The sequence below is a fragment of the Cyrtonyx montezumae genome, unplaced genomic scaffold, assembly GCF_038088225.1.
Source record: "Cyrtonyx montezumae isolate F1298 unplaced genomic scaffold, pur_monq_1.0 scaffold_34, whole genome shotgun sequence".
NCBI lineage: Eukaryota > Metazoa > Chordata > Aves > Galliformes > Odontophoridae > Cyrtonyx > Cyrtonyx montezumae.
In genome coordinates, this window is record NW_027072039.1 from 5422059 (window position 1) to 5439190 (window position 17132).

General features: G+C 48.2%; 1 protein-coding gene across 4 annotated transcripts in view; it reads right to left on the bottom strand.

Moving 5' to 3' along the window:
• Positions 1 to 17132, bottom strand: part of CTIF (cap binding complex dependent translation initiation factor) — an 89810-nt gene that overhangs the window by 15386 nt on the left and 57292 nt on the right. For 2 of the 4 annotated variants that reach the window (XM_065745245.1, XM_065745247.1), the window contains 2 exons: positions 8512 to 8953; positions 6783 to 7082 (listed from right to left, as the gene is read on the bottom strand). In XM_065745245.1, the coding sequence (XP_065601317.1) occupies positions 6783 to 7082; positions 8512 to 8953 (742 nt within the window). Of the gene's footprint in view, positions 1 to 6782; positions 7113 to 8511; positions 8954 to 17132 lie in introns of all 4 variants that reach the window. The other 2 variants (XM_065745244.1, XM_065745246.1) reach the window with 1 other exon arrangement.

A 17132-nucleotide genomic window follows, 5' to 3' on the forward strand; every position in this document is an offset into this window, starting at 1 on the left:
GACCATTTTCCTCACACCCCAGCCCGCACAGCTCCATGTGATCTCCTAAGACCACAAGCAAGCCCCAGCAACCACAAGAAGAGCAGAACCCGTCCTGTTTTGGTGGGCAGCAGCAGGCTGAGGAGCAGTGCTGTATTTCGAGCACCAGATCTCAGCTCCAACAGCTGCAGCCCAAAGTCATCCCTGGAGACTTGACCACACTTTTTAAAGCTAGGTCCCAAATAGCTGTGCACCACCAACGCACGGTGGCTGTGATAGAGGGCAAAAGTTGACCGTGGGATAAAAATGAGGGTTAATTTCAGCTCCACCACCTTCTGATGGAAACAAATCCTCTGCATTTGGGCTTGCTGCTTGGTAAACACCGGGCCCTTCCTCCGGCAGCTCTGCTGTTTACTCCCTGCCAAGGAGGGAGGAAATACTGAGTCAGAAATATAGCAAAAACAAAAAAAAGAAATACAGGACGGTGAGGTGTTGGTGATCGGTGCGACATAAAAAGCTGTGCCTGGTGCTGAATACTTGGTGTTACTGGAAATGTGCTGCAAAAGCTGCAGAGCTGAAGGGCTCTTTGGGGATGGGGTGAGATAATAATAAGGGCAGGAGGAGGGATGGGGTGAGATAATAATAAGGGCAGGAGGAGGGATGGGGCAGATGCAGGGTCACTGCATGCAGGAGGAGGTCAGGAAGAGCCCGACAAAGCCTTGGTGGCACTGGGGATTGACCCAGCGTCTCAGTGCTTCAGGTCTATTTCCAGCCCTGCGTGGGCTCCTGTCACCTCCATCACTCTGATTTCCTGAGAACAATGTGCTCATCTTCCTCTGCACAGTGCTTTGGGGTGTGGGACTGAGACATGCAAATCAGAACAATTAGTATTACTCCAACAAAAGCGCTATTGACATGCAAAGCAGATAAACCTTATGAATTGCAGATGACACCCTGTGCCCAGCCTTGCAGGTCTGGCCTTCACCCAGCTGTGAGGCATTGCTCTCCCACAGGTTTCATCACTGCCTTTACTCAAGCTGGATCTGCACCAGGCGAGTGCACATCCACCTATTCCCAGCTGCTTTGGTCACTTTGGCACAAGCAGAAAATACAACCAGTGACCTGCCAAGTGGAGCTAGCTCCATCACCACTACGGCTCCGTGCATCTGTCTGGTCCTACTCCTGAGTCCATCTGCCCAGTGTGGGGACCTCACGATTGACTGCAGTGATGCTCCTGAGGTTCTTGGTTAATTATTAATTGGACAAGTTTTAAAGCACTCGATGGGGAGTGGAGTAATGGATCAGCAAACAGAAAAGCGTTGCTGTTGATCCGGTTGCTGCGAGAGATCTTGGAGCACTTTCTCAGGGATACGTGGAGTAAGCCCAGTCTGGCCTCAAGGAACATCAAACACCATTTAGCAGTTGTCCTGGTGTAAAAATCTTCACTGATGAGCCTCTGAGTGCACAAGCTGGAAAGCACAGTGCCCTGAGGGTCAGCAAACTCTACGACTGACGTGTAGGAGACCTCATTTCTACTAGAACACATCAGCATCTCAGCGGAGTTCCAGACCTCATACCTTATAAATGGAGGAGTACTTCTGAAGCTCCAAGCCTGGTAAAGTTCAGAGCACTTTTGCTCTGGTAATGTATGGAAGAAAGAGAAGGAGGCACTCTAGGCAGCTCGACTGCTTCATCAGACGTCACCCAGGTGATTCTGGCCAACATATCCTTCACTGGTACCCAGGTGATGTTGGCCAAACTCCTCCAGTTGCTTTCCTTGTTACTTGAAGGATGGATTTTCCCTCTGTCTGACCAGAGCATGGCCAACAGAGACAGGGAGGGAAGAGGAGGAGATGGGGTTAACAGCTCTCACCCAGACATATTCGTGTAACATTTCATGCTGGGACCCTTTTCTAAATTCTTTTGGTCATGGGAGAAAATGCTGCAACTGTTTAGTCTACAGGGAGTGGTGGCTCTGGCCCAGCACTTGGACGTTGCTGAGCAGTCATGCCAGCACCTCCAACCTTATCTCTGCTTTCTGCCTGCCCCTCTGCACCAGCAGCCAAGTGTCTGCAGGGCACGGACTCACAGTACTGCTGCTGGTGACAATGCTTGGGGATCCATGTGGTGGGGATGAACAATGACCAACAACCGTGGTCTCGAGGTGAAGTACCAGTGTACCAGAAATGTCACTGTACAGCTCTATTTACACAAAAGACTGCAGAAAGTCTTTCTTGGGTGATAATGTTTATAGACTGTAAGAAGGATCTGTTACAGGGAACTTCTACTAGAGCAAATATTTTCCTTGGCTAGCTTTTTTTTTTTTTTTTTTCTTTTTAAGGATGAAAAAGGTCCATTACTATGCTCCCAATTGGTCCACTAGAGGATGTTGGTCAACTCATCCTCCCGTGGGACTCAGGTGATGTTGGCCAACATGTCCTCCTCCAGTGGGACCCAGGTGGCACGGGTGATGGCGTCCATACCCTACCCACACTGCAAACTCTCTGTCTCCAGTTTCACTTCCTGGTCACCCCAGGCCAGCGATTGTATCAGTGCTGGGTTTCCAGCACTGCCACACAGCATTGCTCCCAGTGTTCCTTCGACAGTTCCTCACTAAAAAAATAATGCAGAGCATCTTGCCCCTCACCTGAGCACAGTGCATGCCTGCTCCCTGAGGTCACTGCTGATGGGGCCAGAAACCAGCCTGGGGAAATTCATCATTTCACCCTGTTCTAGGGGGCTGCAGGGTGGTCCCCAGGTCAGGTGATGCTCTATCAGGAGCTCACTTCCAACACCTCATCCTGGGGGCCATCAGCTTGGATCTGCCTCCTACACTCAACCACGTTTTCTGTGTCTCCACGTTATCGGTGGTGGGGTGTGTGTGTGTGTGGGGACACACGACAACATGGGAGCAGGGATTTCCTGACCCTGCATCAGTCTGACCCGGATTGACGCAGGGCAGTGGGAGCAGATGGCCTGGCAGGCTGCTGCATTAACTCGGCTGAGTCCCCAGGGCTGCCAAACCTCATCTTGTGTCCTGAGGATGGCTTTGAGCCTTTTAAGAGAAAATGGGTCCTCTCCCCAACAGAACCAGAGGGCTGAGAGCAGTTTTTAAAACTCCATCCATCCTGGTTCGAGGATTTCTTAATGCTGAATTTCTTTACTTTTGGATGGATTCTCAGGCATTTTTCTCTTTTTTTCTTTCTTTTTTTTTTTTTTTTGGACAGGGTGGGGGTACTTCCCTCAGCCCCGAGTATCCTCAGCCCAGCAGCGGGTGGGAGCAGCTCGGGGCTCCCCAGCAGGCAGCAGCTGCCTGGGTTTGTAGGCAGGCTGTGGGCAGGCTGCACAGTCCACAGTCTCCACCTAGAGCTCAGCAGAGCCTCTGCTCGGCGCTGCAGGATCCGTCCATGCCCAACACAACAGGAGCAATGGGAAACTCGATGCCCAGACCAGGAGTGATGCTCTCCAGGGAGATGGTGGGACCCCGAGCCACATCCTGAGCTTATAGGGGAGCTGAGCCCTGCCACGGCTCAGTTCACTTTTCCTAAATCCTTGGGCTCAGCAAATGTTTCCCTTTGCATTCTGATTTATCAAAGGGAATCAACTAGAACCAAAGAAACATTAAGGTTGGAAAGGACCATCAAGATCATAAATCCAACTGTCAGCTGTCGGTTGATTCTCCAGTATTAATGCCACAACATTTATGTCCCCAAAAGGGATTCTAACTCACTCTTCTTGGTAACAGAAGACAACACCAGGCTTATAAGCTTTGCCACCTCCCTGACTGTCCCCCTACAGAAGTGGTCCCTCTGAATATCCCCCCAGTCCAGCACAGATCACACAGACACCACTGTGACCTGTGCCAAAAGCCACAGGATTTGAACTCAGGTTTTAAAACCAGAGCAAAACACAGCACCAAACCACGGAATGGCTCTTTCTGGGGTGTCAAGAGATTGAGCCAGCACGGCTCACTGGAACCTCTCAGGTCAAATCCTGTGTTTGAGCTAGCACGAGGCTGGAGAGCACAGAAGAATCCCTGCGTGGACATGCAGTAGGGTTCATAACTGGGCATGCACTAGGATACGCAACTGGTATGTAAGGGTATGCAAGCAGGTATGCAGAAGAGCATGCAACTGGGTATGCAATGGAGTATGCAACACAGCATGCAATTAGGTATGCAGTGGAGCATGCAGTAGGGCCTGCAATTGGGTATGCAGGTGGGTATGCAGAAGGGCATGCAGAATTGGATGCAGATGGACATACAGTTTGGTATGCAGCAGGGTATGCAATGGGGAACACAACTGGGCATGCAGAAGGGCGTGCAATAGCAATAGCCCTTCTAGCCCCTGGCTCTGAGGTATCTCTAAATGCAGAGGCTTCACCTTGGGCTGAGTGCACGTGTGAGCCTTGTGAGGGGCTGCACTGGGTGCTGTGTGGGGATGCACCTTTCATTTCTATTTTTTTTCCCAAGGAAAGTATCAGCCTTCTGTTTGATGTGTTGTTGGCCGGGTTGCTAAGGGAAGCAGTGTAAAATTACAGCCTCAGTGATGTCCTCTCTAATAATATACTCCATTCTGCATAGCTCGGATGCAGACACATCTCAGCTATAAAGAGCACAGAGATTTCACCAGAGGAATACTCCAACTAATGTTACATGTGGAGGGTTTGTGGCATGCTGCTCAACACCTCCCCACCAAACAGAAAAGCACCATGGCCAGCAGAAGCCAGTGGCTGATGCTATGACAAGCAAACAGGAGCCTTCCTTTGGTCAATTACAAATTAATCCATGGGGGGGAGGGAGAAAGAAATCATGCATCTATCCACCAAAGTATTTTCTATACTGTTGACCCCCAAGGTTCCCAGTTCAGCTGAGTCCAAAGCAAAGGCTCACATAGACCCAGATCACCTGGTAACAAACTGAACCCAACAGGGAGAAACCCCAAACAAAACTCATCCAAGGAGGAGAAATCCCAAACCAAACTTGACAAGGAGAAAACTCGAACCAAACCCAAGGAGGAGAAATTCCAAACTGAACCTAGTGAAGAGAAATTCCAAACCAAACCCAGTGAGGGGAAATCCAAACGAAGACCAGTGGAGGGGAACCTCCAAATCAAACCAAGCCCAGCACCAAGCTTGGGGTCAGTGGCATCTCCCTAAGGCTGCCCAGCCACCCACCCCACAGCATCCCAATGGGTTCCCAGCATCCGAGCTCAACAGCAGAGCTGAAATTTGGTACCAAAACACATAGAGAGGGAGAAATATGACCCAGAATATTCCCAACATCCGTTCTCTTGTTTCACACCTTCCTGGCTTCCACGAGACTTTGGCACTGTGAATGCATTGGTCCTATCTCAGGCAGGAGGTGCTCCTAAGAGGTGCTGTTGCCAGGGAGGGGATTCACAGTGATTTTGCTCCTAAGAAAAAAGGACAAACAAGTCCACCCTGCCCAGCCCTTCAAAACAGAGGCATCTGCCAGCACCATATGGGGGAGTGTGGCTCAAAGGGGAACTGCAATCCCGATTTATCACACCCTGGTGCAGTGAGCTCCTTAGGACCGGGGATAGGATTAGTCTGAAAAGTGCTGGAGAGACAAAAATCCAGCCCCAGAGCAAATGTTTTATTAGAGGTTTTTAATTAATGGGAAATGATCTAGAATATAGCTGCTGGAAAACATCTGTCTGATGGTGGAGAGGTCACGGGTTGGAGCTCGGCAACATCGGATTTTTCTAAGGACTGCCAACTCTTCAGTCTCACAGCTCTGCTCCCTGGACACGGGTCCATCTCCAGACTTGAACATGCACTCAGGGACTCTCTGGAGAAATTAGATCTATTATTTATCCCACATTTGTGCCACAATGAGCTGGATGTGAGTCCATCCATTACTGCACACGATGCTGCAGCGCACATCAGCTTGCTGGGTCTGCTGGAAGGGGTTTCCATTCTTTTACTTTGTTCCCCCATCGTCTGCATCCTTTATTGATAAACATTACCATGACACATGTCTAGACAATGATCTAGCCTAAATAACCTAATAACTAAACATTAAAACCCCTTAATATTTAAAAAATGGCAAATACATTTGGTTGCTTGGTACTCAGCCGTAAAACTGAACTTCAGAAGCCCTCCTTCATTGTGCTTATAGGAAATACAAGCATCTGTTGACCACGGAGATCCCTTTACAAAGACACTGTGGCTTTTGGCTGGGGAAGGAGCCATCCTGCCCTCCTTGGTGTGCTCACTCCTGCTCTGGTACCCATGTCCATTCTCACCTGCATCTCCAAATCTTCCCCCTGCCCTCCTCATTCTCAGCCCTTCCAACAGCCAAAGTCTCAAAACCATGAGCAGGGGATCAAAGAAAAATACTGAGAGATTCAAGAAGAAATACAAGTTGGCTTTTGTAATGAAAAGCCAACACAAAAGGAACCTGAAGAAAGCAGATGAGTACCTTGGATAGAGGATCCAGAATTACTACAAACAAGACGGAGATGACGACAGAGGGAGAAGGAAGACCTGCCCATGGCAAAGGACCAACTGCCAGCATATCAAAGCCCTGAATCTGATAGAGAACAGAACTGGAATACCAGCTATCAGCTCTCCTCTCATTTCCATATGGAAATCTGCTGCCAGAAATACATGTGTTTCTAGACCATGTTTACAGGTTGGCACAAATAAAATTGGAGAAACGCTTCTTATCACGTGGTCTTGAAAGGAATTTGGTAAAACCTCAGTTCCTGCCTAAAAGCATGGCAGGAACAGGTGAGGTGAAGCTCCAAACATCTAGCCAAATCATTCCACCTCATTACCTGCAGCATGTTGAGGAGCAGACTCCGGAACTTAGTTCCTTCCACCATGAAAAGGGCCATTTTGTCACAGAGCTTGGCGGCCGTGGAAGCAAAGCTGCGGTCTGTCACTGCTTTCTGGTAGATGGTTTTAACTATCTCCCCAAGCATTTCCTCAGAGTTGGTGGAGTTCTGAGCCTCCTCCATGAAGGTGGTCAGCTTGAAGTCAACGTCACTGCTGTTGTTACGCATGCTGTTAAGGATTTCAATTAATTTGTCCATTTTGTTCTTTTCAGGATGGGTGGTTTCCACCGTGACTTCGTCCTGGTCCGTGAAAAGGGAAAGACAAGGCGTCTGTTACACAAGGAGAAAACAGACAGGTCAGCCCTTGTCCTTCCACAAAGTGCAAAGGGGGAAAGGGGTTGGGAAGACATATACACAGACCCAGAAAAATCAAAGCATCCTCATCTCAGCACTGAAAGCCACCAGTGAATGAGCCCCAACCCAGGAATGTTCGGTTTCCTCATCTCCCCCAGTACCCAGTCCCAGATTCTTCCTCATCAGCTCAAGCACATGTACTCAAGGCTCCAGGCTGGGATGCCCAGCTCAGATCTCCCCAACTGCCTTCTTTTGAACATTTAATGAAGCATTTGTCCCTCCCTCCCTCCCTCTCCACGCATCTGGCTTGCTCTGGTCTGCTCCCTTCTCCTCCTGTAGTTCAGTCATCAACACGTATTGTACAGTGCAGCTTGGAAGCAATTTTTTGCACAACTCAACACCAACGGACAGAGCAGTTGTGTTGACTACACACACTCAAAACTATGGGATGTCTTTCTTACAGGATTTTAAATCCACTAGACAGGCCCTGAAGTGAATACTCTGAACGTGTCCACCCTACTCCTATTGCTTTAAATAACAAAATTAATGAACTCTTCCTCCCCTCGTGCCACACACATAAATAGTAAATGCACATGGACTCAAAGGTATACATTCCCAACATGCACTCCCATGGAACTGTATATGTTCAGGTTATTTTTGCTGCACACTTTGAAAATCTCACTGGAGATACCCCCATGAATGCATTTTCCAGTCTGAAAAGAGAATCTCAAGAGAAGGAATCTGAGTTGCACAGGGGGCAAACGGAGATATCATCTCCAAATTCCTCAGAAATCTGAGTCTGAATATTGTTTCCAGAAAGGATTTCTCCTCCGTCACTTGCAAGCAATGGTTTTGTTATTGTTGGGTTGTTGGAAGGAAGGGGGAAAGATAAGGGAGTTTCAATTCATTACTGAGATAAACGCATATCAACTTGAGAGCAGCTGACTCCAAACACTCAGCACTCAAAGCATGGTATTTAGCTCTAGTTCTTTAATTGCAGATACAAATTGCCTTTTTTAGACTTCTTTTGGGAGCAGATGAGCCCAGCAGACTGGAGGCAGTCAGCTGAGATCAGTGCTGAGGAGGGAGAGCCCACATGGTAGCTCAAAGTGCCCCATCCAATGGAAGAGTTCCTGGTCTTGGAAAACTGCAGCTGGGAGCAACCTCATCAAATGAGCCTTAACACTGTGTCAATAAAGGGCCTCCCAAAGAAGCATGAAGACACTTCAACAGAAGTGCTGACACCAGGAGATCAACAGAAGCTGTGTGCACTCATGGAAAGGCCTCCTGAGCCCAGCCCACCTCTGCATGGAGCATGGCCAACAGACGGGCTTTTGGAGAAAGGGAAAGCCAAAGTTCCCCTAAGAAATAATACCTTTTCTTTTAGTCTCCTCCGCAGCCTGTCCTTGGAAGACTGAAGCAAGTTGATCTTGGGCCTTTCCCCAACGCGCTCGTGAACGCTGTCCTTCCTCTTGGTCTCCAGCTCTGGGCTGTACGGCTGGGACTGCTTCTCCACCGCCTCAGGGCTGCGCTGCGTCTCCGCAGGACTGTGCCCTGTGCAGGTGGGGGTGTCCTCGATTTTCAGGTTCTCAGTCTCTTTGGTGTTCCTGTGCGTTTCTTTGTCGTTGGGCGAATGCTTCTGGTTGTGGTGCCATCGCCGGTTCTGGCTGTAGCCGTGGTGACCTGGTCTACCCGAGGAGTGTGGGGCCTGGCCTCCTTGGTAGAGCTTCTGGTGGTCTCTGTTGTGTTTGGTGCCACCTTGCTGATGGTCTGTGTGCTGCTGGGATTTGTTCCCACCAGGAACTCTCTGTTGTCGCCTGGAAAGTCAAAGGAAGATGTTAGTACATTCTTCCTGTGTGGACTGGTAGAAGAGCAACAAGAATGAGGGAGATTTCTTCTAAGAAGGGTATCAGAAACCATATTTATTCAACAAATGGCTTAATTCATGCAATGCCTCCATCCTTGGAGGTGCCCACAGCCACAGATGGAGCCCTAGCCAGCCTGAGATGGTGGGGGACACTCACACCACTACAGGGGGAGGGTTGGCAGGTCTTTAAGGTCCCTTGCAACCCAAACATTCCATAGTTTTTGGTTCTGTGATCACTACAGTCCCTTCCAACTCTATCACTCTGTGGTTCCACAATATTTAAGGTCCCCTCCAACCCAACCATTCCATGGTTCTTTGGTTCTATCATCACTGAAATCCCTTCCAATCCAACCATTCAATGATTCTTTGGTTCTATGATCTTCAAGGTCCCTTCCTTCCCAACCATTCTGTGGATCAAGGATGCTACGGTAACATGGTTTTGGTTCCTAGGAATGTCTCTCCTATGTTACTGTGTGAGATACTGTTTACTTCCAGGGAGGAGTTGACTAATTCCAGCCCAGCAGTGGGACATCATGTAGGGAAGCAATGTCAAGAGTTCTCCAGTGGTTTGATGGAGATACAAGGATCCAGCAAGCTCCTTGTAGCCAAGACTGCAGCTCCCCCTAAAGCCCAGCAGCCCAAGAAACACTTTGGCAGTCTCTTTGCTTTTGCAAACTTTGGCTTTTACGTGCAACCATCTCCAGTGATCTGCCCAGCTTGGTGAGGCTCTTAGATGCAGCCACTGCTGCACTGAGCTGTGAAACAGCAGCCCTAGAGAGAGGGAACTTTCCTCTTTCTCCTCCTCCAGGAAGCTGTAGTGAGAGGAAATTCCTGCCAGCAGATGCAGCCAGAGCATCATGCACCCTCCCACTGAACTTGGACATCACACATTTCCATGTGGGCTGTCAAGACAGCATTATCAGGGCTTGCAACACACACATACACGAGCAGAAAAACAGTGGAGGAAGTGTAAAGGGCTTCTGTCGCCCCAAAGGGCAAAGCTTTTGGCTTTTTCATTTCCACAGCAGAGCTCTGAGTGCAGGAAGAGGCAAATCAAAACTCCATAGTGATGAGCAGTGGCTAAGCCAGCCCCAGAGCCAACTGTCAGCCGAGCTGCCCCTCCACCCTGTGCTCCTTGGAGCTGCAGGAGCTCCAGTCCTGCACTGGGAGGCCAACTGGCTCCCAGCACCATCAAATCCGGTTTTCTGAGATATTCAACATGTTTTCTTCGCAAGCTGAATGGCAGGGAATGAAAACAAAACAAAACAAACAAACAAAAAAAAAGAGATGGGGAAAGCTTTCCTGTTTGCTGGAGCCTACGAGCACTTTATGAGTACAGATCCTCCACATAAAGTTTTCCTGGCATTTCTTTGTTTCCTCTCAGCAAGACAATCACATAAACCACTTTGTGAAATGCATAAAGAGCAATGCTTATTAGAAGGGGAATGTCAAAATAAGAGTTAGCTGTACCTCTTATCGAGCACTAAGCCCTCACATGCTCCAACGTGCAGCAGTTCTGCTGATGTAATTCAGCATTCCCTCATTGTGGTTTTGCTCTTCTCTTGTCTTCAGCATCCGAGTTAACTGTTTGGGTGCACTTTCAGACTTGGGTGCTCGGTCACGTGTCTTTAGATTGCAAATATCACAACGAAATGGGTGAAAGTTGCATGGATAGAAAAAGAAACTCACGCTCCATTCCATGTGGAAGGTGAAAGATTATTCGGTTTGGGGCTTTAACGATGAGACAGGGAGAGCAAAAGGCAACAAGGACAGCTAAGGCAAAATTCACATGGCCTGGGCAGAGAAAACACGAACACAAACCAAAGCTCGGCAGTCCCTGACCGCAGGATGGAAAACACCAGAGTTAAACAAGTTAGGGGAAAAAAGAAAAAGAAAAAGAAAAAGCAAGAAATAAAAGGCAAAGGAAGGAGAATGGCAAACAAGAAGCAGCGTCCGTGACTTGGCAGCAGCCTCGGGTTGAGACAATAATCCAGTGTTCCGGCAAAGACTCATTCTGTGCTATTATCTTCCCAACACCCCAGCAAAGAAGAAAAGCCAATAATAGGACTCCGTGCAGAACAAAAAGCGAAAGGAAGGAGAACAGGGCAAAATATTCAAACTTTTCTGCCCGCAGAGCATTGCAAAGCCTGGCAGATAGGGATGACCATGGTGGAGGAGATCCCAAGGCTGAGATCTTGGGAGGGAGTGAGCTGAGAGCTTGAAGAAAGACACAGGATGTGTGTGAGAATGGGGAGGACCCAAAGCTGAGGCCCTCCTGTTGGTTGGGACAGCGGTTCACAGCTTGAAGACTTTTGGGGTCCATGAGAGGTGTTTGTCCTGAAGACAGGACCGTGGCCAAGCTGAGACACCCACATCTCCGGGCAGTGTTCATTCTGAAGTGTTGCACTAGGGCAGATCAGCCGTGGCAGAATATTAACTCCTGCTGTCTACCTCACCCGAATGTTTTCTTGAAAAGTCTGTGTGAAAAATAAACCTTTCAGACTTCCCAGAGATGACAGCATCAGCCTCTTCCCAAGCACACAAACTCCTAAAAACCCCAACACAAGGCACAAGGGAAAACAATAAGCACCCAGGGACGTGGTCATCCCTTTGCTCCGTAGGCAAAAACAGCCACACTGCCTTGCTCACTTCCATGCTTCGCTGCAGAAGATGCTCCTGCTGCACCCCACAGTTTTTTGGGGCCTCAGAAGGGCAAAGTGGATTTCTTCAGCTACAATATCCCAAGAGCACACCATTTTCCTACCTGCTGCCTGCTTGTTTAACACTGAAGAACTATTTTTACTGACAATTTTAACGCAACTCAGAACTCCCACTGAGTTCAGCATCAGTCAGTGAGGAAATTAAAGAGACATTGAAGGGTACAGAGCAACTGCAGAAGTACTAAAAACCAAAGGAAGACAGTTGGGGTATTGGAAATTGGATGGTAGAGTCCGTGCTATTGTTTCTCCACTGATTTTTGTCTGTTTGTTTGTTTTAATTAACAAAATGAGATACCTTTCAACAGAATTCAGACCTGACAAATGTTTGCTCTGCTAGAGGAGCCTATGCAAACAAATCTAAGGCTTCAGCTGTCTCAGTGATTACCATCCTACGTGCTCAGAACTACAGGATTCCTACAAGTTTGACTTGCTTGCTCCCAAGGAGAGAGGCTGGAAGGCACAAGGCTGGGGAAAATAACTCCAGACATGTGCACAGCTGTGGTCTAACACACAGTTGCTCTGTCCCATCAGCTCTGCTCATATCCTTTGAGCTACACGTGTCTTCCGAGGGCCTCCCCCAGCTTGTCTGGCATGTCCAAAGCCAGAGGACAGCACAGGGTTACATTCTCCTGGTGGCTGCATGAAGATTTGCTAGGGCAGTTCCTGGAAATATGGAGAGGTAAGGAGCTCTATCTCCAACAGCACTTGCGAAAGTCACTTGGTGGGGTTGAACAGACTGCAGTTAGTCGGCAACTGCCATTGCAAGGGACTAAGAATTGCTGCCAAAATGGACTCTGTGGGATCTGCCACCCCCAGGGGGACACCAAACCCCATTTATTTGTGGCACCCCTCAAAGAAGAGCTTTGGATGAATGCAGCGTTGGCTCTATGGGTTGGAAGGACACCTCTGTTCTTTCCTCTCTCCCACGTTCATTTGAAAATCCCATGGTAATCTTCCACGGAGAAGGAGGGAAAATGAGGTCTCAGAGGCCATGATTATGGGATGCATCAACTTGCCTAACTCTGCAAATGCCTGGGAAGCACTTTAACACGTGGACTGGCAGGACGAGTGCTCCAGGTTCCCCTCTCCATGCTGTATGGGTTCTGATGCTGTATGGCTGCAGTTCCATATCTCTATCATTCAGGGCAGGGAGCACTACAGCCCAGCCCAGCCATGGCTATGTTCGATTCTTGCTATGACTGAGAGTGGGAAACACACAGATAGGCTTGATGGTTCCACACAATTTAATCAGAAACCTCAAAGTCCCTCAGAAAGCAACAACCACCAGCTCCAAGCATGAAGAACACGGGAATTCTGTGTGCTTTCCCTTTGGCTTTCTCTCTCAAACTGGTTTCGCGTGGCTCCAGTTTCATTTTTGTTTGCATTTTTCTCAGATGAGAGGGGAACAAGATGCCACGTTCACTTTTGAAAACAAAAAAGAAATTATTCACACGTCTTTTATGTCTTTCTGTCACTAAGGTTCAAGTCTACACCAATCACCAGGAACAGCCCAAGCACCTGGGCAGACGTGGTATTTTGGAAGCACAGAAAATCCACCTGTCAAAACCATAGGATCATAGAACCACGGGATCATTCAGGTTGAAAAAGACCACTATATAAGATCCAAAAGTCCAAACCCATCCCTACTATGCCCACTGACCGTGTCCCTCAGGATGATGGCGGTCATGTTCTAAAACTCGCTTTGAACATTTCAGACATAACATATACTTCACATCTTACACGCACACATTTCTGAAAACACACAACAAACTCCAGAAGACCAGCACAGCCAATGTTAGGTGGGTAGAGGTTGAGAGAGTGAAATCACGTGGCTGCTGGGAGAGGCCCTGGGAAGTCCTCAGAGAAGTCACCCACCTGGGAACAACCCCTCTCTTGTCTTTTTGGGACATACTGTTTGCTAGAGGTGGTTGTTTGACCTTTACAACAGAAGCAGACTTGACATAAAAGAAAAGGGAAATGCTGGAGAGTCTCATAGAGAAAAATCCAAGGATTTCACCCAGAAATACAGTCAAAAAATGGTGTAGGGCTGATGTGAGGCACGGTTCCTCATGGGGTGTATCATCTTCAGCTGGAAGGACATGCACTAAGTCCACCTGAATGCTGAGGAGCAAATCTGGCTACTTCCGAAGTCCCATGGAAGTCCTCACAAGCTGCAATGCCTGGCTGCCTGAGTCAGCTATTTTCTTCTAGGCTTCATGGAAACCAATCTTCAGGAGGAATTTAAATAGCTGTTTTGCAACACCAGCTTGGGAAAGACGTCCTAAATACCGATGGCATTTGAGATAGCTCCAAAACAGCTCTTTAAACACTTTGCTGGATCTCTCACAAATCATTAGGGACGTCCGGACATGGCCCGTTGCACAAAGTGAGCAACCAGTGAGGAAGACAACCCCAGACCTCAAGGCTGGCTGCCCAGACGGGTGTAGAAATCACTGCAATGACTGAATGTAGAAATTGCTCGGAAATGGTTTTCTTCATAGACTACTTCGCTCTGAATTAAGGTTGTGGATTCTTAGCATATCGTAAACATTATAGCAAAAACTACATGAAAATCATAGGGAAATACAGTGACATGGAAATTAATCCATTTTAGTTGAAGCAGTTCAAATCTGAAACATAACCACAGCAGGGAATGCTTCCCAATAATCTGCTGAGCTCAAACGAACACGGATCCTGGACGACTGGTAAGAACGTGAGCAGAATGGATACAGATTCATCCTTTACTGCTTTGCAGTAAAAGAGCTTATATCCCAGACTCCAGGCTCCCCCCTGTAAAAATACACCAGGACCAATCGGTTATCCTGAGATCAGCTAATCCTAAGAGATATAACATGTAAACCCACGCCAAGATGCACGGCTCCCAGACACAGCCCCATCTTTCCACGATCCCATCCCCAAAGACACAACCTAAATAGCACACATGGACCCCACCTGCTGCTGTTTTGCTCAGCTGTCTCCCTACAGACCTCTGCGACTCTCTGACCCAAAGCAAGGAAACATCCTAGGTTTTTCCATATCCTATTTATACCAGAGCTTTTGAGTGAAGAAATAAATGTCTTTCCTCCTGAAGCTAAAGCAAGATTTGACAGGACCTCCGAACAGCTGTGTCCAGACACATGAGCTGACCCCAAGTCCATGGCAAGCAGTGACTTCCAACGTGGGGATGTGGTACAACACCAACCCAAGCAGCTGAGATGCTTTAACCTAGGTATATACCAGAAGCCTTGAACTAGCACTCAACAAACGTCTTCAGAAAAGATGTTGTACATTCTAGCATTTAGCACCAGAGCTTTGGGAGCTGGGACTGATCCGGGTGTTGACAATCCCAAGGCAGACATGCCCAAATGGCATGTTTCAATATGTCTGGTCCCCTGTCAACAGCAGAATGTTCTCCTGTTCTCCCCATCCCTGCCTTCCCCCTCATGCTACTACCAATGCTTGTTGTGTCAGGGAACGATCCATACTAAAAACTGACTTCCTCTCGGATGAGTTTCTCATCATGGCTGATGGTGGAGGAGCATGGAGCCCAAGGTGATGGATGGAGCTGGGTCACCTTTTACAGCTCCAGTGGACCATTGCTGCCTGGGGACCAGCATCTCCAGCCTTAAGCTGGGATGTTCTGGAGCACACGGAATGGATGGAGTGGTGCCATCACATCTCACAGGGAGGCAGGTTCACAAACTGTCAGCACTGCACAAATTCCCTGCCCTTGGAGGCAGACTTCTATGTCTCTAGTAGGAAGAAACGGAAATCAAACAGTTAACAAATACCCAAAAATAGAGTGGAGTTCACTTGTCTTTTTTATTTTTTTAATTCTTTTTAATATGGAGATGAAAAATCCCTGGGTGATTTACGTGCCAGCAGAGATATTAGCTGCATATAATAGATGCAATATTTTTAATACTAATATTTTGGGCAGAGACAAGAGTGGGAATGGAAAGTATTTCCAGTGCCTTGACTTCTTTATTTTGCAAACATCAGTTGCTAACTGGGGTCAGACAGAAAGATTGTTTCTGCAACAAGAGTCCAAACAACTCGAGCTGGCAACTCCTTCCTGCAGCAGCCGTGCCAGGAGGCCCTGGGTCTGTGGGGCCAATGTTTCCACAGGGCTTGCAGGGAGGAAGAAAGGTGGTAGACACTCTCTTGCTGCACGTTTGGGTTAGAATTCTATGTAAAATAAGAGCATTTTTGGCACTGAGGAGCTGGAAACGCTCCACCAAAGAGAAAGCCATCTTGACAGTAGGCTCAGAGGTGCTGCGGTTAACTGCTGGCTGCATGCTTGGTGCAACCACAGCTCCTTCTCTGCCTTGGCCCTGGTGTCCTTCATGAGGATGCTCTGCTGAAAGCATGATGAGGTGGTTTCACTTCTGACTGTTTTTCTTTGGATCAGCCCAGGGATGACTCCACCATGACTCTTCTTGTGGACTTTCCAGGCAGGTTGCTTGAAAACGAACAGGTCACATCACCATCTACCAAAGCAACCCCACTGCCTTGTGTCCTTGGTGGTTGATTTCAGAGCAGGCAGTGCATTGGTTTCACTTGCAAAATTGCAAAACCTGTCTTAAGTGCTGACTCTTGCTTTGTGTACAGAGCAGGAGATCGAAGGTAGGCACAGCACACAGCCCTTCTAGGCTAAGTTTCATGATACCAAAAGAAAGATGGTTCAGAATAAACAAAAGATTATTTTTTCAAATAATACACAGTAACACTGATCTAGCATATAGTATTATGTAAGATAAATGCAGCCAGCCTATAGGAGCTGTGAGTACCAGGAGTTTACATGGGTTCACAAAGCAAACAGACAAAATCACCTAAAGAAAAACCAACCAGGAGCTACTGGGCACAAAAGCTGCAAACTCCTGGAGAAGGGGAAAGCACTGCAGGGATACAGCTCCTCTTGGCGTCTGGCCTCACAGAGCCACAGAATCATGGAATCACAGAATCACAAAGGTTGGAGAAGATCACTACAATCATCAAGTCCAACCCCAACCCACCCCCCACTCACAGAAGCATACAATCACTAAGGCTGGAAAAGACCTCCAAAATCATCAAGTCCAACCTTGACCCACTCCCACCATGTCTACTCATACGGTCACTAAGGTTCAAAAAGACCTCCAAGACCACCCAGTCCAACCCTGACCCATCCCCACCACGTCCTCTGACCATGTCAGGCTATGAGCACGGAGCCAGATGTCTTGGCATGCCCAAAGGCAGCTCCTCTTCCTGCAGCCCACTGCTGCGAGATCGCGGCTGACTGCAAATGGGAAGTGATGCTGCACCATAGTGTGCACGTGCTTGGGCTGTGGCACCATGCAATAAGGTGAGCCATCTCAGGGCTGGGTGCAGGATGCCCCACCAGGAGCACGGGCAATTAGCAGTGCCGGAGCA